This window comes from Ranitomeya imitator, chromosome 9, assembly GCF_032444005.1.
Source record: "Ranitomeya imitator isolate aRanImi1 chromosome 9, aRanImi1.pri, whole genome shotgun sequence".
Classification (NCBI taxonomy): Eukaryota; Metazoa; Chordata; class Amphibia; order Anura; family Dendrobatidae; genus Ranitomeya; species Ranitomeya imitator.
The window spans coordinates 154,162,938-154,189,995 of NC_091290.1; the positions used below are offsets into that span (position 1 = coordinate 154,162,938).

Consider the following 27,058-nt stretch of genomic DNA (forward strand, 5'->3'; position numbering starts at 1 on the left):
CCTGTCACTGACACTATAGAGGCTCCTTCTGTCACTGATACTATAGAGGCTCCTCCTGTCACTGACACTATAGAGGCTCCTCCTGTCACTGACACTATAGAGGCTCCTGTCACTGACACTATAGAGGCTCCTCCTGTCACTGACACTATAGAGGCTCCTCCTGTCACTGACACTATAGAGGCTCCTCCTGTCACTGACACTATAGAGGATCCTCCCGTCACTGACACTATAGAGGCTCCTCCTGTCACTGACACTATAGAGGCTCCTCCTGTCACTGACACTATAGAGGCTCCTCCCATCACTGACACTATAGAGGCTCCTCCTGTCACTGACACTATAGAGGATCCTCCCGTCACTGACACTATAGAGGCTCCTCCTGTCACTGACACTATAGAGGCTCCTCCTGTCACTGACACTATAGAGGCTCCTGTCACTGACACTATAGAGGCTCCTCCTGTCACTGATACTATAGAGGATCCTCCTGTCACTGACACTATAGAGGCTCCTGCTGTCACTGACACTATAGAGGATTCTCCTGTCACTGACACTATAGAGGCTCCTGTCACTGACACTATAGAGGATTCTCCTGTTACTGACACTATAGAGGCTCCTGTCACTGACACTATAGAGGCTCCTCCCGTCACTGACACTATAGAGGATCCTCCCGTCACTGACACTATAGAGGCTCCTCCTGTCACTGACACTATAGAGGATCCTCCTGTCACTGACACTATAGAGGCTCCTCCTGTCACTGACACTATAGAGGCTCCGGTCACTGACACTATAGAGGCTCCTCCCATCACTGACACTATAGAGGCTCCTGTCACTGACACTATAGAGGCTCCTCCCGTCACTGACACTATAGAGGCTCCTCCTGTCACTGACACTATAGAGGCTCCTCCTGTCACTGACACTATAGAGGATCCTCCTGTCACTGACACTATAGAGGCTCCTGTCACTGACACTATAGAGGATTCTCCTGTCACTGACACTATAGAGGATCCTCCTGTCACTGACACTATAGAGGCTCCTCCCATCACTGACACTATAGAGGCTCCTGTCACTGACACTATAGAGGCTCCTCCTGTCACTGACACTATAGAGGATCCTCCCGTCACTGACACTATAGAGGATCCTCCCGTCACTGACACTATAGAGGCTCCTCCCGTCACTGACACTATAGAGGATCCTCCCGTCACTGACACTATAGAGGATCCTCCTGTCACTGACACTATAGAGGCTCCTCCTGTCACTGACGCTATAGAGGCTCCTCCTGTCACTGACACTATAGAGGCTCCTCCTGTCACTGACACTATAGAGGCTCCTCCTGTCACTGACACTATAGAGGATCCTCCTGTCACTGACACTATAGAGGCTCCTCCTGTCACTGACACTATAGAGGCTCCTCCTGTCACTGACACTATAGAGGATCCTCCTGTCAATGACACTATAGAGGCTCCTCCTGTCACTGACACTATAGAGGCTCCTCCTGTCACTGACACTATAGAGGATCCTCCCGTCACTGACACTATAGAGGATCCTCCTGTCACTGACACTATAGAGGATCCTCCTGTCACTGACACTATAGAGGCTCCTGTCACTGACACTATAGAGGCTCCTCCTGTCACTGACACTATAGAGGCTCCTCCTGTCACTGACACTACAGAGGATCCTCCCGTCACTGACACTATAGAGGATCCTCCCATCACTGACACTATAGAGGCTCCTCCTGTCACTGACACTATAGAGGCTCCTCCCGTCACTGACACTATAGAGCCTCCTCCTGTCACTGACACTATAGAGGCTCCTCCTGTCACTGACACTATAGAGGATTGTCCCATCACTGACACTATAGAGGCTCCTCCTGTCACTGACACTATAGAGGATTCTCCCATCACTGACACTATAGAGGCTCCTCCTGTCACTGACACTATAGAGGCTCCTCCCATCACTGACACTATAGAGGCTCCTCCTGTCACTGACACTATAGAGGCTCCTCCTGTCACTGACACTATAGAGGCTCCTCCTGTCATTGACACTATAGAGCCTCCTCCTGTCACTGACACTATAGAGGCTCCTCCTGTCATTGACACTATAGAGGATCCTCCTGTCACTGATACTATAGAGGCTCCTGTCACTGACACTATAGAGGCTCCTCCTGTCACTGACACTATAGAGGATTCTCCCATCACTGACACTATAGAGGCTCCTCCTGTCACTGACACTATAGAGGCTCCTCCCATCACTGACACTATAGAGCCTCCTCCTGTCACTGACACTATAGAGGATCCTCCTGTCACTGACACTATAGAGGATCCTCCTGTCACTGACACTATAGAGGCTCCTCCTGTCACTGACACTATAGAGGCTCCTCCTGTCACTGACACTATAGAGGATCCTCCTGTCACTGACACTAGAGATGCTCCTCCTGTCACTGACACTATAGAGGATCCTCCTGTCACTGACACTATAGATGCTCCTCCTGTCACTGACACTATAGAGGCTCCTCCTGTCACTGACACTATAGAGGATCCTCCTGTCACTGACACTATAGATGCTCCTCCTGTCACTGACACTATAGAGGATCCTCCTGTCACTGACACTATAGAGGATCCTCCTGTCACTGACACTATAGAGGCTCCTCCTGTCACTGACACTATAGAGGCTCCTCCTGTCACTGACACTATAGAGGATCCTCCCGTCACTGACACTATAGAGGCTCCTCCTGTCACTGACGCTATAGAGGCTCCTCCTGTCACTGACACTATAGAGGCTCCTCCTGTCACTGACACTATAGAGGATCCTCCTGTCACTGACACTATAGATGCTCCTCCTGTCACTGACACTATAGAGGATCCTCCTGTCACTGACGCTATAGAGGCTCCTCCTGTCACTGACGCTATAGAGGCTCCTCCTGTCACTGACACTATAGATGCTCCTCCTGTCACTGACACTATAGAGGATCCTCCTGTCACTGACACTATAGAGGCTCCTCCTGTCACTGACACTATAGAGGCTCCTCCTGTCACTGACACTATAGAGGATCCTCCCGTCACTGACACTATAGAGGATCCTCCTGTCACTGACACTATAGAGGCTCCTCCTGTCACTGACACTATAGAGGATCCTCCCGTCACTGACACTATAGAGGATCCTCCTGTCACTGACACTATAGAGGCTCCTCCTGTCACTGACGCTATAGAGGCTCCTCCTGTCACTGACACTATAGAGGCTCCTCCTGTCACTGACACTATAGAGGCTCCTCCTGTCACTGACACTATAGAGGATCCTCCTGTCACTGACACTATAGAGGCTCCTCCTGTCACTGACACTATAGAGGCTCCTCCTGTCACTGACACTATAGAGGATCCTCCTGTCAATGACACTATAGAGGCTCCTCCTGTCACTGACACTATAGAGGCTCCTCCTGTCACTGACACTATAGAGGCTCCTGTCACTGACACTATAGAGGCTCCTCCTGTCACAGACACTATAGAGGATCCTCCTGTCACTGACACTATAGAGGATCCTCCTGTCACTGACACTATAGAGGCTCCTCCTGTCACTGACACTATAGAGGCTCCTCCTGTCACTGACACTATAGAGGATCCTCCTGTCAATGACACTATAGAGGCTCCTCCTGTCACTGACACTATAGAGGCTCCTCCTGTCACTGACACTATAGAGGCTCCTGTCACTGACACTATAGAGGCTCCTCCTGTCACAGACACTATAGAGGATCCTCCTGTCACTGACACTATAGAGGCTCCTCCTGTCACTGACGCTATAGAGGCTCCTCCTGTCACTGACACTATAGAGGCTCCTCCTGTCACTGACACTATAGAGGCTCCTCCTGTCACTGACACTATAGAGGCTCCTCCCGTCACTGACACTATAGAGGATCCTCCCGTCACTGACACTATAGAGGCTCCTCCTGTCACTGACACTATAGAGGCTCCTCCTGTCACTGACACTATAGAGGATCCTCCCGTCACTGACACTATAGAGGCTCCTCCCGTCACTGACACTATAGAGGCTCCTCCTGTCACTGACACTATAGAGGCTCCTCCCATCACTGACACTATAGAGGCTCCTCCTGTCACTGACACTATAGAGGCTCCTCCTGTCACTGACACTATAGAGGCTCCTCTCATCACTGACACTATAGAGGCTCCTGTCACTGACACTATAGAGGATCCTCCTGTCACTGACACTATAGAGGCTCCTCCCGTCACTGACACTATAGAGGATCCTCCCGTCACTGACACTATAGAGGATCCTCCTGTCACTGATACTATAGAGGATCCTCCTGTCACTGACACTATAGAGGCTCCTCCTGTCACTGACACTATAGAGGCTCCTTCTGTCACTGATACTATAGAGGCTCCTCCTGTCACTGACACTATAGAGGCTCCTCCTGTCACTGACACTATAGAGGCTCCTGTCACTGACACTATAGAGGCTCCTCCTGTCACTGACACTATAGAGGCTCCTCCTGTCACTGACACTATAGAGGCTCCTCCTGTCACTGACACTATAGAGGATCCTCCCGTCACTGACACTATAGAGGCTCCTCCTGTCACTGACACTATAGAGGCTCCTCCTGTCACTGACACTATAGAGGCTCCTCCCATCACTGACACTATAGAGGCTCCTCCTGTCACTGACACTATAGAGGATCCTCCCGTCACTGACACTATAGAGGCTCCTCCTGTCACTGACACTATAGAGGCTCCTCCTGTCACTGACACTATAGAGGCTCCTCCCATCACTGACACTATAGAGGCTCCTCCTGTCACTGACACTATAGATGCTCCTCCTGTCACTGACACTATAGAGGCTCCTCCTGTCATTGACACTATAGAGCCTCCTCCTGTCACTGATACTATAGAGGATCCTCCTGTCACTGACACTATAGAGGCTCCTCCTGTCACTGACACTATAGAGGCTCCTCCTGTCACTGATACTATAGAGGCTCCTCCTGTCACTGACACTATAGAGGCTCCGGTCACTGACACTATAGAGGCTCCGGTCACTGACACTATAGAGCCTCCTCCTGTCACTGATACTATAGAGGATCCTCCTGTCACTGACACTATAGAGGCTCCTCCTGTCACTGATACTATAGAGGCTCCTCCTGTCACTGACACTATAGAGGCTCCTCCTGTCACTGACACTATAGAGGCTCCTTCTGTCACTGATACTATAGAGGCTCCTCCTGTCACTGACACTATAGAGGCTCCTCCTGTCACTGACACTATAGAGGCTCCTCCTGTCACTGACACTATAGAGGCTCCTCCTGTCACTGACACTATAGAGGCTCCTCCTGTCACTGTCGGTCTCCGGGGCCCTCGCCCTCCTCCCCGTCACCTCCTCCGCACACAGCCGCGTGTACGCCTCCTCCAGCTCCTGCAGGTCGGTGAGGGAGCGGATTCGGTCCATGCTGAGCGCGGAGCCCCCGTCTCCTTGGTAACTTGCTGAGGCGGCCATGTTGGAGGACACGTCACTTCCGGCCCTCGCTCGCGCTTCACTTCCGGTGTCCTGCAGAGCCGGGCTGTCCTCGTGCTGCCGGTGACCGAGCGGGCGGCGGGTGTGTGCGCGCACTGAGCTACGTGGACATCCGGGGGCACCGGCAGGGGCGGCCCGGGCTACGGAGGTGGTGACGGCGGCGGGATCAGCACAGGCCGGGCAGCTGTGTGGAGACCTCCCGGAGTGTGAGCGCCGCGAAATGGCGGCAGAGTGATCCCCGCGCGGCAATCCGCCCGTAATCTCCGCCATCCGCCCGAGCCGCGCCCCGACACCGGGTGAGGAGAGGTCCGGGGACAGTGCGGGGTGACCGGGGCCGGGTAATGTGAGGGCGAGGCCGTGCGGGGAGGATTACCGGGAGGGTCGGGGGCCTCCATCCCCCCCCCTCTGTTCTGCCGCGCGCCTCTATCCCCCCCCCCTCTGTTCTGCAGCGCGCCTCCATCCCCCCCCCTCTGTTCTGCAGCGCGCCTCCATCCCCCCCCCTCTGTTCTGCAGCGCGCCTCTAACCCCCCCCCCCCGTGTTCTGCCGCGCACCTCTAACCCCCCCCCCCGTGTTCTGCCGCGCACCTCTATCCCCCCCCCTCTGTTCTGCCGCGCGCCTCTAACCCCCCCCCCCCCCGTGTTCTGCCGCGCACCTCTATCCCCCCCCCCTCTGTTCTGCCGCGCGCCTCTATCCCCCCCCCCTCTGTTCTGCAGCGCGCCTCCATCCCCCCCCCCTCTGTTCTGCAGCGCGCCTCTAACCCCCCCCCGTGTTCTGCCGCGCGCCTCTAACCCCCCCCCCCGTGTTCTGCCGCGCACCTCTATCCCCCCCCCTCTGTTCTGCAGCGCGCCTCTAACCCCCCCCCCCCGTGTTCTGCCGCTCGCCTCTATCCCCCCCCTCTGTTCTGCCGCGCACCTCTATCCCCCCCCGTGTTCTGCCGCGCGCCTCCATCCCCCCCCTCTGTTCTGCCGCGCGCCTCCATCCCCCCCTCTGTTCTGCCGCGCGCCTCCATCCCCCCCCTGTGTTCTGCCGCGCGCCTCTATCCCCCCCCCTGTGTTCTGCCGCGCGCCTCCATCCCCCCCCGTGTTCTGCCGCGCGCCTCCATCCCCCCCCTCTGTTCTGCCGCGCGCCTCCATCCCCCCCCTCTGTTCTGCCGCGCGCCTCCATCCCCCCCCTCTGTTCTGCCGCGCGCCTCTATCCCCCCCTCTGTTCTGCCGCGCGCCTCTATCCCCCCTCTGTTCTGCCGCGCGCCTCTATCCCCCCTGTGTTTTGCCGCGCGCCTCTACCCACCCCTGTGTTCTGCCGCGCTCCTCTATCCCCCCCTCTGTTCTGCCGCGCGCCTCTATCCCCCCCCCTCTGTTCTGCCGCGCGCCTCTATCCCCCCCCCCTCTGTTGGGCCGCGCTCTCCCCTATCCCCCCCCCCCTCTCTTCCGGGCCGCGCTGTCCCCTATCCCCCCCCCCTTCTCTCCCGGGCCGCGCTCTCCCCTATCCCCCCCCCCTCTCCCGGGCCGCGCTTTCCCTATCCCCCCTCTCCCGGGCCGCGCTCTCCCCTATCCACCCCCTCTCCCGGGCCGCGCTCTCCCTATCCCCCCCTCTCCCGGGCCGCGCTCTCCCCTATCCACCCCCTCTCCCGGGCCGCGCTCTCCCCTATCCACCCCCTCTCCCGGGCCGCGCTCTCCCCTATCCACCCCCTCTCCCGGGCCGCACTCTCCCTATCCCCCCCCTCTCCCGGGCCGCGCTCTCCCTATCCCCCCCCTCTCCCGGGCCGCGCTCTCCCTATCCCCCCCTCTCCCGGGCCGCGCTCTCCCTATCCCCCCCCTCTCCCGGGCCGCGCTCTCCCCTATCCACCCCCTCTCCCGGGCCGCACTCTCCTTCCATGATGAGTCCTCATGTCTCTTCTCTGACACAGTGGCTGGAGATGACTGACCTCTGAGCGGTGGGTGGCGGTGGTTGTGTGGCGGCGCGGTCACATTACCTGCTGCCGCCGGTTGTAACGCTTCTTCCTGGTTTCCAGCTCGCCTGTTCTCCTTGTGTCGCTGATCTGGAGCCGCTGCCGCCATGTTCCTCTATAACCTGACCCTGCAGAGAGCCACCGGCATCAGCTTTGCCATCCATGGGAACTTCTCAGGTAGCGTCCCCGGCCCGCCGTGTATCCCGGTGATCGGCCGGTGTGGCGGTGCTGGCCTCACACCCCTCTGGGGATTACTCACTCAGCGGCGCCCACTGCGGTTTCTCATAGTCTGTTCTCTTGTGTCCAGGAACTAAACTCCAGGAGATCGTTGTTTCCCGGGGGAAGATCCTGGAGCTGCTGCGCCCTGACGCCAACACGGGGAAGGTGCACACGCTGCTGACGGTGGAGGTGTTCGGCGTCATCCGCTCGCTCATGGCTTTCCGTCTGACCGGCGGCACCAAGGATTACATAGTGGTGGGCAGCGACTCGGGCCGCATCATCATCCTGGAGTACCACCCGTCCAAGAACATGTTCGAGAAGATCCACCAGGAGACGTTCGGGAAGAGCGGCTGCCGCAGGATTGTGCCCGGGCAGTTCTTGGCGGTGGACCCCAAAGGCAGAGCTGTGATGATAAGTGAGTAGTTCCCTGGGGGTCTCCTCCTTACACTGGAGCGTTCTGAGGACCCCTTTATTCAGGCTGGGCTCTCATCGTTATACGGCAGGTCGGCCATGATTGGTAGCGTCTCTTCCATCTGACCCATTGTCCCTTCATGTGACTTTACTGTGGGGTGTTGCGGTTTGTGGCCCCCCGGGGTGTCTGAGGTGCCCGCTCCTCACCCCTCTCTATTTTCAGGCGCCATAGAGAAGCAGAAGCTGGTCTACATCCTGAACAGAGACGCTGCTGCCCGGCTCACCATCTCCTCCCCGCTGGAGGCCCACAAGGCCAGCACCCTGGTGTACCACGTGGTGGGGGTGGATGTCGGCTTTGAGAACCCCATGTTTGCCTGCCTGGAGATGGACTATGAGGTGAGATGGATGCTGGGGGTGGTGCTCCTGCTCTGCGCTCTGTATGATGAGTCCTCATGTCTCTTCTCTGACTCTGCTGGAGAGAGCTGTGTTGCTGATGTTGAGCTGCCTCGGGCCGTTGCACCGTGCGCCAGGATTTGGTTCTTTGCTCTAGACAGGATTTGGTTTCTTTGTAGGAGGCCGATAATGACCCTACGGGGGAAGCGGCCGCCAACACCCAGCAGACCCTGACCTTCTACGAGCTGGATCTGGGTCTGAATCACGTGGTGCGGAAGTACAGCGAGCCGCTGGAGGAGCACGGCAACTTCCTCATCACAGGTGAGACCACCCAGAGCATCGAGGTGTCCAATCACTGCATGTGTGGTGGTGCAGTGCCCGCGCGGGGTTCCTGACCATTGTTGGGTGACTGTCGGGGTGCGGTGGCCTCAGCGTCTGACACCTTCTCATGCCTCTTCCTTGCAGTTCCCGGCGGCTCGGACGGCCCCAGCGGCGTGCTGATCTGCTCCGAAAACTACATCACATACAAGAACTTCGGTGATCAGCCGGACATCCGCTGTCCCATCCCGAGGAGGAGGGTGAGTGGCGAACGTGCCGCCGACTTTCCTTTCAGCCGGTAATGATGAATTCTCATGTCTCTTCTCTGACTATTCTGGAGAGGAAGTGAAGCCCCTGATTCCGGCCGGCCCTCCGGAATCATCACTGCTTTCTTGCTATAAACCCTCCTGACACTTTCTTTTCTCTGCGCAGAATGACCTGGACGACCCCGAGCGAGGGATGATCTTCGTCTGCTCCGCCACACACAAAACCAAATCCATGTTTTTCTTCCTGGCGCAGACAGAGCAGGGAGACATCTTTAAGATCACGCTGGAGACAGACGAGGACATGGTGAGGAGGGTGCCAGAAATGGGAGGCCTCCGAGGAGCCGGGTGTGACGCCGTCTTCTCACCCTCTGCACCTTTTCCCTCAGGTTACAGAAATCCGGCTGAAATACTTTGACACTGTCCCGGTGGCTTCAGCGATGTGCGTCCTGAAGACCGGCTTCCTTTTTGTGGCTTCAGAATTTGGGAACCAGTAAGTGTCAGCACTTCATGTGGGGGAGGGGGGACGACGTGCGCGCTCTGCTGTGTGTGGGGGGACAGCGTGCATGCTCTGCTGTGTGTGGGGGGACGGTGTGCGCGCTCTTCTGTACGGTACTCAGTGCTCATTCCTCCTCCAGTTACCTGTACCAGATCGCTCACCTGGGGGATGACGATGAGGAGCCCGAGTTCTCCTCTGCCATGCCCCTAGAAGAGGGAGACACTTTCTTCTTCCAGCCTCGTCCTCTGAAGAACCTGGTGCTGGTGGATGAGCAGGACAGTCTGTCCCCGATCATGTGCTGCCAGGTAAGTTGCGGCCGCACCTGGTGAGGTTGGTGCTTCTCCTGAGGACCCTACCACTCTCTGTCCTTTCTTTAGATTGCTGACTTGGCCAATGAGGACACTCCTCAGCTGTACGTGGCTAGTGGCCGGGGGCCGCGCTCCTCTCTCAGGGTCTTGAGACACGGACTGGAGGTATGATGTGGTCTCGTCTTCCCTTCTGCCTTGTTCTGTGTCTCGCTGATGAATTGTCATGTCTCTTCTCTGACCGCCATCATGGAGAAGATGTTAGATTCTGATGGTCACTGCCCGGTAAAGTCCGCGGAGGAGCGAGATCCTTCCAGGACACTGATCGCTTGTTTCGTCTTTCCAGGTCTCTGAAATGGCCGTCTCAGAGCTGCCCGGTAACCCCAATGCTGTGTGGACGGTGCGGAGACATATTGAAGGTTGGTAGTGCGGCCCCTCTATAGTGCTGGTGGGGAGGGGGCTGCATGTGCAAGGGTGACGGCTGCACCACCCCAGCTCTGGAGACTGCGTTGTCATTATTCCTTCTCTCTACTGGGGTCCTGCTAGTGACCGGCCTGTCCTCTGTAATACTGATGGGTGGTCCTCCCGAGTGCAGTGTCTGCTGTAGGTGAGGGGTCCCTGTGGTACTGATGGGTGGTACTGATGGGTGGTCCTCCCGAGTTCAGCGTCTGCTGTAGGTGAGGGGTCCCTGTGGTACTGATGGGTGGTACTGATGGGTGGTCATCCCGAGTGCAGCGTCTGCTGTAGGTGAGGGGTCCCTGTGGTACTGATGGGTGGTACTGATGGGTGGTCGTCCCGAGTGCAGCATCTGCTGTAGGTGAGGGGTCCCTGTGGTACTGATGGGTGGTCCTCCCGAGTGCAGCGTCTGCTGTAGGTGAGGGGTCCCTGTGGTACTGATGGGTGGTCCTCCCGAGTGCAGTGTCTGCTGTAGGTGAGGGGTCCCTGTAATACTGATGTGTGGTCCTCCCGAGTGCAGTGTCTGCTGTAGGTGAGGGGTCCCTGTAATATTGATGGGTGGTCCTCCCGAGTGCAGTGTCTGCTGTAGGTGAGGGGTCCCTGTGGTACTGATGGGTGGTCCTCCCGAGTGCAGTGTCTGCTGTAGGTGAGGGGTCCCTGTAGTACTGATGGGTGGTCCTCCCGAGTGCAGTGTCTGCTGTAGGTGAGGGGTCCCTGTGGTACTGATGGGTGGTCCTCCCGAGTGCAGCGTCTGCTGTAGGTGAGGGGTCCCTGTGGTACTGATGGGTGGTCCTCCCGAGTGCAGTGTCTGCTGTAGGTGAGGGGTCCCTGTGGTACTGATGGGTGGTCCTCCCGAGTGCAGTGTCTGCTGTAGGTGAGGGGTCCCTGTGGTACTGATGGGTGGTCCTCCCGAGTGCAGTGTCTGCTGTAGGTGAGGGGTCCCTGTAGTACTGATGGGTGGTCCTCCCGAGTGCAGTGTCTGCTGTAGGTGAGGGGTCCCTGTAATACTGATGGGTGGTCCTTGCAGTGCCCCGGCGGTGACGCTGGCCGCTCCCGCTTTCTTCTCACCTGTCGCCATTTGCGCTCGTACTAACGCTGGCTGGTACTTGGTGATACTCTCCCAATACCGAGCCTCTGTTTTTCTTCCACAGGTGGCTGCTGGTGGAGGTGGTGCTGGTATAACCCCCCTCCACACACGCAGGTGTGTATCCCTCCTTCGTCTCCTCGCCGTGCACCCACCACATACCATAGCGCTCGAGTAGGATTGTTCTAGTACTTGTGTGTTTGCCTCTGAAAGGGCTTTTACACGGCCGGGTCGTCGTGAGCGACTGTTAATGACGCTGATCCTGCCGTGTGAACAGGCTCCAGAGCACAACGCTCGCTCATCGGGTGAAGCCATCTGCTGTGGTCAGCGTTCTGCCGAGGGCCATGGCCGCCGGTGGATTACAGATCACTTATTGCTTTGTTCTTGTCGCCAGTGGGTCCTTGTGAGCCGGACCCTTAACTTGGGGCTCCTCATATGAAGTGCAGGCTTCTTGTATGGAGCAGAGTTGTTCCAGGTGGTGTCCACGTGAGCCGTGGCAGAGCGCACCACCATCCCACGTGGCATCGGTGTGTCTGGCACCAGCCGGATCTCCTGCCTTTTTCACTTCATATCAGCTGAATCTGGAGATCTTTCTTGTATTTTGGGGCAGAGGGATCCAGCTTGGAGGGAACACACGGGAACCAACAAAACGGCGTCATTCATTTTCCACAGGGTTTCCTCCTTCGTCTTTTGACCATAGGGTTAGGGACATGCAAAACTGAGCTGTACTCTCTGGTCATCTGCAGCAGTGATGTCTCCTCGACATGGCTGCAGCCAGTCACTGTGTAGCAGCTCATCCAGTGAAGAGGGTGCAAATAGCTGATGTCAGTGGTTGTCTGCAGTGGAGACAAATCCCTGGACCCAGGGAGGGTGAGCGGATCATATTCTGCATGTCACTGATCCTCTGACCAGCATGTAGACTAGAGGACAACCCCTTTAAGTGAAAGCTGACATCATGGCTCCTGTTGGCAGCTTTCTCCTTTGTGTAGGATCTCCACTTCCGGTCATTGTCCGGTGGCTGACACGTGCCACCCTGTCCCCAACACGACGTAGTACTGTATATTGGGGCTTTGGTGGGATCTCTGCTTCCGGTCATTGTCCTGTGGCTGACATGTGCCACTCTGTCCCCAACACTACGTGGTACTGTATATTGGGGCTTTGGTGGGATCTCTGCTTCCGGTCATTGTCCTGTGGCTGACATGTGCCACCCTGTCCCCAACATGACGTAGTACTGTATATTGGGGCTTTGGTGGGATCTCTGCTTCCGGTCATTGTCCTGTGGCCTGCATGTGCCACTCTGTCCCCAACACTACGTAGTACTGTATATTGGGGCTTTGGTGGGATCTCTGCTTCCGGTCATTGTCCTGTGGCTGACACGTGCCACCCTGTCCCCAACACGACGTAGTACTGTATATTGGGGCTTTGGTGGGATCTCTGCTTCCGGTTATTGTCCGGTGGCTGATACGTTTCACCCTGTCCCCGGCACGAGGTACTGTATATTGGGGCTTTGGTAGGATCTCTGCTTCCTGTCATTGTCTGGTGGCTGACACGTGCCACCCTGTCCCTGGCACGACGTGGTTCTGTATATCGGGGCATTGTGTAATGAGCCCTGTACCCGATGGATGAGTTACTGGTCAGCAAGCAGATATCCTGAATGTACGGATCCGAGGTCTGGGGGTCTACTATTGTGTCACCAATAAAGTTGTTCCTTTTGATACTTACCATGGGTGGTGTGCAAAAAATTCTTTAGTGGCTTCTTTTCTTTTGCTTTAGTTATATTGATATCAGCCACTTATTTTTGCACCCCCGCTATCTTTGGATTTAGGCATATATAGTGTAGTGCGCCAGCCTTTTTGGTATGTTGCGAGGTCTGGGGGTCCGCATTTAATCACCGGTCTCCGCTCACCTTCCCTCTTACAGACGAGTATGACGCCTACATCATCGTGTCCTTCGTTAACGCCACCCTGGTGCTGTCTATCGGGGAGACGGTAGAAGAAGTGACGGATTCTGGCTTTCTGGGAACAACCCCGACCCTGTCCTGCTCTCTGCTGGGTGAGGACGCCTTGGTCCAGGTAGGTACTGATGACGGGGGGGATGGTGGGGCATTGCAGGACGGGAAGTGCCGCAGATGACGGATGTTACCTGAGATCTTGTGTTTTCAGGTCTATCCCGATGGGATCCGCCACATTCGAGCAGACAAGAGGGTGAACGAGTGGAAGACGCCGGGGAAGAAGATGATTGTGAAGTGTGCGGTGAACCAGCGGCAGGTGGTGATCGCTCTGACGGGGGGTGAGCTGGTGTACTTCGAGATGGACCCTGTAAGTGTCGGCTCTCTTCACAGCAGCGTGCGTTCTCCTGGATTCCCACCTCATCGTTCTTCATGTCTCTCTTCAGTCGGGACAGCTAAACGAGTACACGGAGAGGAAGGAGATGTCGGCTGACGTGGTGTGCATGAGCCTGGCCAACGTTCCCCCCGGTGAGCAGCGTTCCCGCTTCTTGGCCGTAGGACTGGTGGATAATACCGTCCGGATCATCTCTCTGGACCCGTCGGTAAGGCGGCGGCCATGTCTGTGCTTGGTGGCGCTCCTGGCATCTGCCATAGTGTAACACTCGCCCTCCTCCTGACAGGACTGTCTGCAGCCGCTCAGTATGCAGGCGCTCCCCGCACAGCCCGAGGCCCTGTGTATCGTGGAGATGGGGGGCGCGGAGCGGCAGGACGAGCTCGGGGAGCGTGGCTCCATTGGATTCCTCTATCTCAACATTGGGCTGCAGGTGAGATGTCAGCGGGGCCTTGATTCTGTCTTAGGTGGGATGTAAGGCTTCGTCTGTCTTGAGTGGGGGGCGTGTAATGCCTCGTCCATCTTGAGTGGGGGGCGTGTAATGCCTCGTCCATCTTGGGTGGGGGGCATGTAAGGCCTCGTCCATCTTGGGTGGGGGGGATGTAAGGCCTCGTCCATCTTGGGTGTGTGTAAGGCCTCGTCTGTCTTGGGTGGGGGGATGTAAGGCCTCGTCTATCCTTGGGGGTGTAAGGCCTCGTTCATCTTGGGTGGGGGTGTAAGGCCTCGTTCGTCTTGGGTGGGGGTGTAAAGCCTCGTCTATCCTTGGTGGGGGGTGTAAAGCCTCGTCTATCCTTGGTGGGGGGTGTAAGGCCTCGTCCGTCTTGGGTGGAGGGTGTAAGGCCTCGTGTATCCTTGGTGGGGGGTGTAAGGCCTCGTCCATCCTTGGTGGGGGGTGTAAAGCCTCGTCCGTCTTGGGTGGGGGTGTAAGGCCTCGTGTATCCCTTGGTGGGGGGTGTAAGGCCTCGTCCGTCTTGGGTGGGGGTGTAAGGCCTCGTTCGTCTTGGGTGGGGGTGTAAGGCCTCGTTCGTCTTGGGTGGGGGTGTAAAGCCTCGTCTATCCTTGGTGGGGGGTGTAAGGCCTCGTCCGTCTTGGGTGGGGGGTGTAAGGCCTCGTTCGTCTTGGGTGGGGGTGTAAGGCATCGTTGCTGCGCCTGACGTGATCCTCAATCTCTACAGAACGGAGTGCTGCTCCGGACCGTGCTGGATCCCGTCACCGGCGACCTGTCCGATACCAGAACTCGTTATCTCGGGTCCCGTCCGGTCAAGTTGTTTCGTGTGAGGATGCAAGGACAAGAGGCTGTAAGGAGGCGATACTGATCGTGGGGCGGCGGGGGCTGCATTTCTCTTCCGGGGGTGATATGAACGCTCTGCTCCTGTGTGCAGGTCCTGGCCATGTCCAGCCGTTCGTGGCTCAGTTATTCCTACCAGTCTCGTTTCCACCTCACCCCCCTCTCATATGAGACCCTGGAGTACGCGTCCGGCTTTGCCTCCGAGCAGTGTCCAGAGGGCATCGTGGCCATATCCACCAACACCCTGAGGTAAGAGCAGGTGCCATCGGGTGCTCAGTTGTGGGTCACAGCCGGAGGGTTTGTGGGGTCTCCGCCTGTGACACCTTATACTGCGGCGATGGTGGAACAGGTGTCCTAAGCCCAACATTGCCTTTATCGTCCCCAAGCATTAACGCGGGGGTCCACACCTAAGATTTTAGCTCTGTATCAGATCAGAGGGTCCGGCACTCGCAGGATCGTGTCTAGTGAGGCGGTGGTCCGTACAATGCTCCTGTTTGTCCCCTGCCAGGATTTTAGCGCTGGAGAAGTTGGGCGCGGTGTTTAACCAGGTGGCGTTCCCCCTTCAGTACACGCCACGAAAGTTTGTGATCCACCCTGAGAGTAACAACCTGATTATCATAGAGACGGACCACAACGCCTACACGGAGGCCACCAAGGCCCAGCGCAAGCAGCAGATGGCTGAGGTAAGCTGCCAGCAGGTGTGACCACCCTTCTCGGGCCAGGACTGTGCCGTGACCCCCAGATTGCTAATGATTCTTGTAGGAAATGGTAGAAGCCGCCGGAGAGGACGAGCGAGAGCTGGCTGCAGAGATGGCGGCTGCTTTCCTCAATGAGAACCTGCCAGAGTCCATCTTTGGAGCTCCGAAAGCTGGGAACGGTCAGTGGGCGTCTGTGATCCGGGTGATGAACCCCATCCAGGGGAACACGCTGGACCTGGTGCAGCTGGAGCAGAATGAGGCCGCGTTCAGGTGAGGGGGTCTTCTGCTCCTGGTCGGGGTACCTGATACTTCTGTATGAGGCTAATGTACGGTCATCACTGGCAGTGTGGCAGTGTGCCGCTTCAACAGCACCGGAGATGACTGGTATGTCCTGGTCGGCGTGGCCAAGGACCTTATCCTGAACCCCCGCTCCGTGGCCGGAGGACTGGTGTATACCTACAAGCTGGTGAACAGTGGTGAGAAGCTGGAGTTTATGCACAAGGTTTGTGGGGGCACAAGGGGTGGGCACTGGCCGTCTGCTCCAGAACTGTCAGTATCTAAGTGTACTTTTACATTGAAGACCCTCGTAGAGGAAGTTCCAGCCGCCATCGCTCCTTTCCAAGGTCGAGTCTTAATAGGAGTTGGAAAACTGCTGCGAGTTTATGATTTAGGGAAGAAGAAGCTCCTGAGGAAATGTGAAAACAAGGTGCGTACGCATGCAGTCCCCTGGCCCGAGAGAGTGGCCGCCGTCTCCCCCTGGCCCGAGAGAGTGGCCGCCGTCTCCCCCTGGCCCGAGAGAGTGGCCGCCGTCCCCCCTGGCCCGAGAGAGTGGCCGCCGTCTCCCCCTGGCCCGAGAGAGTGGCCGCCGTCTCCCCCTGGCCCGAGAGAGTGGCCGCCGTCCCCCCTGGCCCGAGAGAGTGGCCGCCGTCCCCCCTGGCCCGAGAGAGTGGCCGCCGTCCCCCCTGGCCCGAGAGAGTGGCCGCCGTCCCCCCTGGCTCGAGAGAGTGGCCGCCGTCCCCCCTGGCCCGAGAGAGTGGCCGCCGTCCCCCCTGGCCCGAGAGAGTGGCCGCCGTCCCCCCTGGCCCGAGAGAGTGGCCGCCGTCCCCCCTGGCCCGAGAGAGTGGCCGCCGTCCCCCCTGGCCCAAGAGCATGTCCGCCGTCCCCCCTGCCCCCGCCGTCCCCCCTGGCCGTGGCTCACACAGTAAGTCTCCTTGTCCATTCACAGCACATCGCCAACTTCATTGTGGGCATCCAGACCATCGGGCAGCGCGTCATCGTGTCCGACGTGCAGGAAAGCTTCATCTGGGTGCGCTACAAGCGCAATGAGAACCAGCTGATCATTTTCGCTGACGACACGTATCCTCGCTGGGTCACCAACTCCTCGCTGCTGGACTACGACACGGTCGCTGGCGCCGACAAGTTTGGTAACATCTGTGTGGTGAGTAACAGACGGCCGGTGTGTAGCGACGGTGTCCTTGCTGACTGCCCCCTGCAGATGTTCATGCCGACTGCAGGGTCCGTGTCTGCACGTATGTACAGTTGTCGCTGCGGACGCCGCTCATCGCTCTCTCCATCCGCTGCAGGTCCGGCTGCCCCCCAATATAAATGATGATGTTGATGAAGATCCGACTGGTAACAAGGCGCTGTGGGACAGGGGGCTGCTGAACGGGGCCTCTCAGAAGGTAATGTACATGTGGAGGGAGCTGCTGCAGCGCCTCTTGTCAATCCTGTACTCACCAATCCTCCATCCCACAGGCAGAGGTGATAATGAACTATCACGTAGGCGAGACGGTGCTGTCACTGCAGAAGACGACGCTCATCCCCGGGGGCTCGGAGTCTCTGGTCTACACCACCTTATCGGGGGGCATCGGCATCCTTGTCCCATTTACTTCCCATGAGGTGAATGTTTTATATTGCTCGAGATCTCAGGAGGGAGCACGGCCCTGGACGTAAAGCGCTCGCTCATGGCCGCCGCCGTGCTGTCAGTAAGCTGATGTGAATGAGACTCTCATACTGATGGTAGCTGGGGGTCTGCAGCTCCCCGCGGCTCTGTGCTGGGGTGTTGTGGGGCCGGGGCTCTATACAAGGGGGTGTGGAGGCCGCGGGGGGGCTCTGGGCTTTGAGGGAGGCTGTGGGCTCTGTGCTGGGGGTATGGAAGCCGCAAAGGGCTCTGGGCCTTGAGGGAGGCCGGGGGGGGGGGGGGCTCTGGACCTTGAAGGGGGGGGGGGGGGGGACGGATCTGGGCCTTGAGGGAGGCAGTGGGCTCTGTGTCGGGGGGGGGGGGGGGGGGGTTGTTTGCCGCAAGGGGCTCTGGGCCTTGAGGGGGGGGGGTGGAGGCCGCAAGGGGCTCTGGGCCTTGAGGGGGGGGGGTGGAGGCCACAAGGGGCTCTGGGCCTTGGGGGGGGGGGGGGGGGGGTGGAGGCCGCGGGGGGCTCTGGGCCTTGAGGGAGGCCATGGGCTCTGTGGGGGGGGGGTAGAGGCCGTGGGGGGCTCTGGGCCTTGAGGGAGGCCGGGGGGGTGTGCAGGCCGCAGGAGGCTCTGGACCTTGAGGGAGGCCGGGGAAGGGTGGAGGCCGCGGGGGGCTCTGGACCCTGTTTGATTAGTGACACTTGTCCAGGACACTGATGAATCTTTCTCTCCACAGGATCATGATTTCTTCCAGCATGTAGAGATGCACCTGCGCTCGGAGCATCCCCCCATCTGCGGGCGAGACCACCTTAGCTTCCGCTCCTATTACTTCCCTGTGAAGGTAGGTGGTGGTCTTCCCTTGCCGCGTCCGGGCAATGACGGACATCTGCCTCTGGGGTCTCCTGTCCGCCCAGGAGCACAGTCTGGGCGTGTGACCACCCATCGCTTGTCTGTAACCGTGGAGACGCATAGCTCTGCGCCATCACTGAATGTGACCTGTCGCCTCTTCTGCCCCCAGAATGTGATTGATGGAGACTTGTGTGAACAGTTCAACTCCATGGAGCCCATGAAGCAGAAGAGCGTGGCCGAGGAGCTGGACCGGACGCCCCCCGAGGTGTCCAAGAAGCTGGAAGACATCCGCACTCGCTACGCCTTCTAATGAGGCCGGGTGGTCCTGTCTCATGGCGAGGGTCCGGGGGCTGAGGCTGGAGCGCACCTGGCATCGGTGACTTTCTCCATTTTCGGCTCATGATTTCTCGTGGAACTCTGTAAATACTTTTTGTAAAATGATTTTTTTTTTTTTATGTTCTTTGTCAGATAGTTGAGCGGCCGCACAGACGCGGCACAATAAACGCGGTTTTCTATCTGCTGTGTACAGCGCTCCTGTATGTGGGGCGGTTGGTGGCGGCAGTCAGTTTACGGCATACTTTCTGCTAGTGCTATGTAGGTAACTGCTATTTTGGCGATTGCTGGGTATCGTGCGGAGGCTGAGGTGATGAAATCCTGCGTCCCGGGGTAAAAATACTCGGCCTCCTGTTATTTACAGAGGAGCCTTAAGTCACCTTTCCTTTATGGTGATCATATGATCCGTCCGCCAGACGGTGATAAATATATCCAGCTATAGGCCAGGGACGGACAGCGTGTGCCTACAGGTTATAGATATGTACCCAGGAGGGCCGACAGCTCCGGGGTCCGCACACAGCGTCCTCACAATATGATGAAATCCAGAGCTGCGCTCACTATTCTGCCAGCAGTTCCGTCTTGCTCCGGTGTTGTCTGAGAGCTGTGCCCCTGCATGCTGACGGTTTCCAGTGACCTGCGGAGTGCCGGCTGCACGTGGTTTTGTGTGGTGACGCACATCTGCTCGGGGCTCACACTCCGCACATGTTGACCCCGTGCGTGTAACCTGAGCAGGCGGCTCCGCGTCTCCCCCACCCTGCGCCATCCTGGAGATGTCACATCGGACATTTAACCCCTGCCTGCACGCGAGTCTGGGGCTACACGAGGCCAATCTCCAGACATCGCACGCAGCGGTCCGGGTGCAGACTGACATCCTTCCTACTCCAGTCACTCCCAGAGCTGCATTCACAAGGAGGCCTGGATGATTTAGGAGCTGGAGGTTCCTGCCTGACGGTGTCAATGTATCGCAGTGCATGGGGCATCATGGCGCACTCAGTACATCTGTATGATGAATATTGATGTTATTCTGCCACAAGTTATGGGATAAAGAATTTATATGAAGAAAACTAAAGCAGTTTTTGTACTGGGTGCTGTATGGCGGTATTATGTTACTAACATGGTCCGGGGTGCTGCATGTAGGCCAGGGCTGCGGGATGATGATGATGATGAGGCCGGGGCTGCGGGATGATGATGATGAGGCCGGGGCTGCGGGATGATGATGATGAGGCCGGGGCTGCGGGATGATGATGATGAGGCCGGGGCTGCGGGATGATGATGATGAGGCCGGGGCTGCGGGATGATGATGATGAGCCCGGGGCTGTGGGATGATGATGATGATGAGGCCGGGGCTGTGGGATGATGATGATGAGGCCGGGGCTGCGGGATGATGATGATGATGAGGCCGGGGCTGCGGGATTGGGATGATGATGATGAGGCCGGGGCTGTGGGATGATGATGATAATGAGGCCGGGGCTGCACGATGATGATAATGAGGCCGGGGCTGCACGATGATGATGAGGCCGGGGCTGTGGGATGATGATGATGATGAGGCCGGGGCTGCGGGATGATGATGATGAGGCCGGGGCTGCGGGATGATGATGATGAGGCCGGGGCTGCGGGATGATGATGATGAGGCCGGGGCTGTGGGATGATGATGATGAGGCCGGGGCTGTGGGATGATGATGATGAGGCCGGGGCTGCGGGATGATGATGAGGCCGGGGCTGCGGGATGATGATGATGAGGCCGGGGCTGCGGGATGATGATGATGAGGCCGGGGCTGCGGGATGATGATGAGGCCGGGGCTGTGGGATGATGATGATGAGGCCAGGGCTGCGGGATGATGATGATGAGGCCGGGCTGCGGGATGATGATGATGAGGCCGGGGCTGTGGGATGATGATGATGAGGCCGGGGCTGTGGGATGATGATGATGAGGCCGGGGCTGCGGGATGATGATGAGGCCGGGGCTGCGGGATGATGATGATGAGGCCGGGGCTGCGGGATGATGATGATGAGGCCGGGGCTGCGGGATGATGATGAGGCCGGGGCTGTGGGATGATGATGATGAGGCCGGGGCTGCGGGATGATGATGAGGCCGGGGCTGCGGGATGATGATGATGAGGCCGGGGCTGCGGGATGATGATGATGAGGCCGGGGCTGCGGGATGATGATGAGGCCGGGGCTGTGGGATGATGATGATGAGGCCAGGGCTGCGGGATGATGATGATGAGGCCGGGCTGCGGGATGATGATGATGAGGCCGGGGCTGTGGGATGATGATGATGAGGCCGGGGCTGTGGGATGATGATGATGAGGCCGGGGCTGCGGGATGATGATGAGGCCGGGGCTGCGGGATGATGATGATGAGGCCGGGGCTGCGGGATGATGATGATGAGGCCGGGGCTGCGGGATGATGATGATGAGGCCGGGGCTGCGGGATGATGATGAGGCCGGGGCTGTGGGATGATGATGATGAGGCCAGGGCTGCGGGATGATGATGATGAGGCCGGGCTGCGGGATGATGATGATGAGGCCGGGGCTGCGGGATGATGATGATGAGGCCGGGGCTGCGGGATAATGATGATGAGACCGGGGCTGCGGGATGATGATGATGAGGCCGGGGCTGCGGGATGATGATGATGAGGCCGGGGCTGCGGGATGATGATGATGAGGCCGGGGCTGCGGGATGATGATGATGAGGCCGGGCTGCGGGATGATGATGATGAGGCCGGGGCTGCGGGATGATGATGATGAGCCCGGGGCTGTGGGATGATGATGATGATGAGGCCGGGGCTGTGGGATGATGATGATGAGGCCGGAGCTGCGGGATGATGATGATGAGGCCGGGGCTGCGGGATTGGGATGATGAGGCCGGGGCTGTGGGATGATGATGATAATGAGGCCGGGGCTGCACGATGATGATAATGAGGCCGGGGCTGCACGATGATGATGAGGCCCGGGCTGCGGGATGATGAGGCCGGGGCTGTGGGATGATGATGATGCCAGGGCTGTGGGATGATGATGATGATGAGGCCGGGGCTGCGGGATGATGATGATCATGAGGCCGGGGCTGTGGGATGATGATGATGATGATGAGGCCGGGGCTGTGGGATGATGATGATGAGGCCGAGGCTGTGGGATGATGATGATGAGGCCGGGGCTGTGGGATGATGATGATGAGGCCGGGGCTGCGGGATGATGATGATGAGGCCAGGGCTGTGGGATGATGAGGCCGGGGCTGCGGGATGATGATGAGGCCGGGGCTGTGGGATGATGATGAGGCCGGGGCTGTGGGATGATGATGATGAGGCCGGGGCTGTGGGATGATGATGATGAGGCCGGGGCTGCGGGATGATGATGATGATGAGGCCGGGGCTGTGGGATGATGATGATGATAATGAGGCCGGGGCTGCACGATGATGATGAGGCCCGGGCTGCGGGATGATGAGGCCGGGGCTGTGGGATGATGAGGCCGGGGCTGTGGGATGATGATGATGCCAGGGCTGTGGGATGATGATGATGAGGCCGGGGCTGTGGGATGATGATGATGATGAGGCCGGGGCTGTGGGATGATGATGATGAGGCCGGGGCTGCGGGATGATGATGATGAGGCCGGGGCTGTGGGATGATGAGACCGGGGCTGTGGGATGATGATGATGATGAGGCCGGGGCTGCGGGATGATGATGATGAGGCCGGGGCTGCGGGATGATGGTGATAATGAGGCCGGGGCTGCGGGATGATGATGATGATGAGGCCGGGCTGCGGGATGATGATGATGATGAGGCCGGGGCTGCGGGATGATGATGAGGCCAGGGCTGCGGGATGATGATGATGAGGCCTGGGCTGTGGGATGATGATGATGAGGCCGGGGCTGCGGGATGATGATGATGAGGCCGGGGCTGCGGGATGATGATGATGAGGCCGGGGCTGCGGGATGATGATGATGAGGCCGGGGCTGCGGGATGATGATGATGAGGCCGGGGCTGCGGGATGATGATGATGAGGCCGGGGCTGCGGGATGATGATGATGAGGCCTGGGCTGCGGGATGATGATGATGAGGCCGGGGCTGCGGGATGATGATGATGAGGCCGGGGCTGCGGGATGATGATGATGAGGCCGGGGCTGTGGGATGATGATGAGGCCGGGGGACCTGACTTGGTCACCAGAGCCCCGGATACCGCTGCAGCCCATCAGATTGCCTGTGTCTGGGTCCTGGACAGCGGAGGCCACGGGACGCTGATTCTATGGGGAAAACCTTCAGAAAAAAAGACACTCGTCCAGTCTGGTGACTGGAGGGGGAGATGTGGCCCAGCAGATCCTTCCAGGTGCCCAGACACGGGTCTGCATCCCGGCCCTGGACCCTGAGACTCCGGACATCCTATCCTTACTGGGGCCCGGGAGCCGGAGGGCCGGCGGCGGGGGGAGATAAACAGGAGCCACGTGTGGAGGGAGGAGCCTCACTGTGAGTGACAGCTGGGAGAGGCAGTCAGTGCTGAGCTCCAGGAGGGCGGGACTTTCCTCCATCCAATCCCTGCTCAGCGCGGGCTCAGCTGTATTCTCCTCAGTTACCTCAGGAGCAGCGCAGCCGCGGTGAGTGACAGTGACTGCGCCTGTGCGAGGTGGACGGACGGTGTGTGATGACTGAGGCTCCAGTGCACACAGCAGACGCAGCGTCAGTGACGGTCAGCCATACTGTCAGTACTGAGGACGGTGCTGTACCCGACACCTGTGTGTATCACGTATAGATAACAGCAGAGAAGCCCCCCGACAGGTCACGGCGCCCCCCCCCCCCTCCCTGACAGGACACGGCAGCCCCCCCTCCCTGACAGGACACGCGCCCCCCCCCCCCTCCCTGACAGGACACGCGCCCCCCCCCCCTCCCTGACAGGACACGCGCCCCCCCCCCCCCCCCCCTCCCTGACAGGACACGGCAGCCCCCCATCAAGCTTCCCAGACGCCATTTACTCTCTAAACTGCTCTGAAACTTCAGTCTTGTGAATGGAGCTGTGGAGTCCTGTCAGGGGGAGAAGGGGCCCCTTATGTGTCTCTGTAGGGGGAGAAGGGGCTCGGCACCTTGTGTGTCTCTGTAGGGGGCGCCGCACTAATGTGTCTCTGTAGGGGGAGAAGGGGCTCGGCACCTTGTGTGTCTCTGTAGGGGGCTCGGCACCTTGTGTGTCTCTGTAGGGGGCGCCGCACTAATGTGTCTCTGTAGGGGGAGAAGGGGCGCGGCCCCTTATGTGTCTCTGTAGGGGGCGTGGCCCCTTATGTGTCTCTGTAGGGGGCGCGGCCCCTTATGTGTCTCTGTAGGGGGCGCCGCACTAATGTGTCTCTGTAGGGGGCGCGGCACCTTATGTGTCTCTGTAGGGGGCACGGCCCCTTATGTGTCTCTGTAGGGGGCGCGGCTCCTTATGTGTCTCTGTAGGGGGAGAAGGGGCTCGGCACCTTGTGTGTCTCTGTAGGGGGCGCGGCCCCTTATGTGTCTCTGTAGGGGGTGCGGCCCCTTATGTGTCTCTGTAGGGGGCGTGGCCCCTTATGTGTCTCTGTAGGGGGCGCGGCCCCTTATGTGTCTCTGTAGGGGGCGCCGCACTAATGTGTCTCTGTAGGGGGCGCGGCACCTTATGTGTCTCTGTAGGGGGCACGGCCCCTTATGTGTCTCTGTAGGGGGCGCGGCTCCTTATGTGTCTCTGTAGGGGGAGAAGGGGCTCGGCACCTTGTGTGTCTCTGTAGGGGGCGCGGCCCCTTATGTGTCTCTGTAGGGGGTGCGGCCCCTTATGTGTCTCTGTAGGGGGTGCGGCCCCTTATGTGTCTCTGTAGGGGGTGCGGCCCCTTATGTGTCTCTGTAGGGGGTGCGGCCCCTTATGTGTCTCTGTAGGGGGCGCGGCCCCTTATGTGTCTCTGTAGGGGGCACAGCCCCTTAAGTGTCTCTGTAGGGGGTGCGGCCCCTTAAGTGTCTCTGTAGGGGGCGCGGCCCCTTAAGTGTCTCTGTAGGGGGCGCGGCCCCTTATGTGTCTCTGTAGGGGGCGCGGCCCCTTATGTGTCTCTATAGGGGGCACGGCCCCTTATGTGTCTGTGTAGGGGGCACGGCACCTTATGTGTCTCTGTAGGGGGCGTGGCCCCTTATGTGTCTCTGTAGGGGGCGTGGCCCCTTATGTGTCTCTGTAGGGGGCACGGCCCCTTATGTGTCTCTGTAGGGGGCGCGGCTCCTTATGTGTCTCTGTAGGGGGCGCGGCCCCTTATGTGTCTCTGTAGGGGGCGTGGCCCCTTATGTGTCTCTGTAGGGGGCGTGGCCCCTTATGTGTCTCTGTAGGGGGCACGGCCCCTTATGTGTCTCTGTAGGGGGCGCGGCTCCTTATGTGTCTCTGTAGGGGGCGCGGCCCCTTATGTGTCTCTGTAGGGGGCGTGGCCCCTTATGTGTCTCTGTAGGGGGCGCGGCTCCTTATGTGTCTCTGTAGGGGGAGAAGGGGCTCGGCACCTTGTGTGTCTCTGTAGGGGGCGCCGCACTAATGTGTCTCTGTAGGGGGCGCGGCACCTTATGTGTCTCTGTAGGGGGCGCGGCCCCTTAAGTGTCTCTGTAGGGGGCGCGGCCCCTTATGTGTCTCTGTAGGGGGCGCGGCCCCTTATGTGTCTCTGTAGGGGGCGCGGCCCCTTATGTGTCTCTGTAGGGGGCGCGGCCCCTTATGTGTCTCTGTAGGGGGCGCGGCCCCTTATGTGTCTCTGTAGGGGGCACGGCCCCTTATGTGTCTCTGTAGGGGGCGCGGCCCCTTATGTGTCTCTGTAGGGGGCGTGGCCCCTTATGTGTCTCTGTAGGGGGCGCGGCCCCTTATGTGTCTCTGTAGGGGGAGAAGGGGCTCGGCACCTTGTGTGTCTCTGTAGGGGGCTCGGCCCCTTATGTGTCTCTGTAGGGGGTGCGGCCCCTTATGTGTCTCTGTAGGGGGTGCGGCCCCTTATGTGTCTCTGTAGGGGGTGCGGCCCCTTATGTGTCTCTGTAGGGGGCGCGGCCCCTTATGTGTCTCTGTAGGGGGCACAGCCCCTTAAGTGTCTCTGTAGGGGGTGCGGCCCCTTAAGTGTCTCTGTAGGGGGCGCGGCCCCTTAAGTGTCTCTGTAGGGGGCGCGGCCCCTTATGTGTCTCTGTAGGGGGCGCGGCCCCTTATGTGTCTCTATAGGGGGCACGGCCCCTTATGTGTCTGTGTAGGGGGCACGGCACCTTATGTGTCTCTGTAGGGGGCGTGGCCCCTTATGTGTCTCTGTAGGGGGCACGGCCCCTTATGTGTCTCTGTAGGGGGCGCGGCTCCTTATGTGTCTCTGTAGGGGGCGCGGCCCCTTATGTGTCTCTGTAGGGGGCGTGGCCCCTTATGTGTCTCTGTAGGGGGCGCGGCACCTTATGTGTCTCTGTAGGGGGAGAAGGGGCTCGGCACCTTGTGTGTCTCTGTAGGGGGCGCCGCACTAATGTGTCTCTGTAGGGGGCGCGGCACCTTATGTGTCTCTGTAGGGGGCGCGGCCCCTTAAGTGTCTCTGTAGGGGGCGCGGCCCCTTATGTGTCTCTGTAGGGGGCGCGGCCCCTTATGTGTCTCTGTAGGGGGCGCGGCCCCTTATGTGTCTCTGTAGGGGGCACGGCCCCTTATGTGTCTCTGTAGGGGGCGCGGCCCCTTATGTGTCTCTGTAGGGGGCGCGGCTCCTTATGTGTCTCTGTAGGGGGCGCGGCTCCTTATGTGTCTCTGTAGGGGGCGCGGCCCCTTATGTGTCTCTGTAGGGGACGCGGCCCCTTATGTGTCTCTGTAGGGGGCGCGGCCCCTTATGTGTCTCTGTAGGGGGCGCGGCCCCTTATGTGTCTCTGTAGGGGGCGCGGCCCCTTATGTGTCTCTGTAGGGGGCGCGGCCCCTTATGTGTCTCTGTAGGGGGCGCGGCCCCTTATGTGTCTGTGTAGGGGGCTCGGCCCCTTATGTGTCTCTGTAGGGGCTCGGCCCCTTATGTGTCTCTGTAGGGGGCTCGGCCCCTTATGTGTCTCTGTAGGGGGCTCGGCCCCTAATGTGTCTCTGTAGGGGGCGCGGCCCCTTATGTGTCTCTGTAGGGGGCACGGCCCCTTATGTGTCTGTGTAGGGGGCACGTCCCCTTATGTGTCTCTGTAGGGGGCACGGCCCCTTATGTGTCTCTGTAGGGGGCGCCGCACTAATGTGTCTCTGTAGGGGGCGCGGCACCTTATGTGTCTCTGTAGGGGGCACAGCCCCTTATGTGTCTCTGTA

General features: G+C 59.0%; 2 protein-coding genes across 2 annotated transcripts in view; one reads left to right on the forward strand and one right to left on the reverse strand.

Annotated features, from left to right (window-relative positions):
* Positions 1-5,521, reverse strand: part of COG4 (component of oligomeric golgi complex 4) — a 45,054-nt gene extending 39,533 nt beyond the window's left edge. Inside the window, exon 1 of the mRNA XM_069739530.1 lies at positions 5,371-5,521. Within this exon, the coding sequence (XP_069595631.1) occupies positions 5,371-5,490 (120 nt within the window). The 5' untranslated portion in view covers positions 5,491-5,521. The remainder of the gene's footprint in view (positions 1-5,370) is intronic.
* An 8-nt stretch (positions 5,522-5,529) lies between these two features.
* Positions 5,530-19,002, forward strand: SF3B3 (splicing factor 3b subunit 3). The gene is made up of 26 exons (XM_069739526.1): positions 5,530-5,804; positions 7,521-7,634; positions 7,765-8,091; positions 8,311-8,483; positions 8,660-8,801; positions 8,946-9,058; positions 9,231-9,368; positions 9,451-9,554; positions 9,700-9,865; positions 9,938-10,033; positions 10,212-10,284; positions 13,326-13,477; positions 13,568-13,723; positions 13,800-13,955; positions 14,034-14,177; positions 14,920-15,042; positions 15,127-15,281; positions 15,541-15,715; positions 15,795-16,000; positions 16,076-16,232; positions 16,311-16,436; positions 16,956-17,168; positions 17,314-17,412; positions 17,486-17,629; positions 18,375-18,479; positions 18,657-19,002. The coding sequence occupies exons 2-26, from the start codon at positions 7,565-7,567 to the stop codon at positions 18,795-18,797; spliced, it is 3,654 nt and encodes a 1,217-aa protein (XP_069595627.1). The 5' UTR covers positions 5,530-5,804; positions 7,521-7,564; the 3' UTR covers positions 18,798-19,002.
* The last annotated feature ends 8,056 nt before the right edge of the window (positions 19,003-27,058 follow it).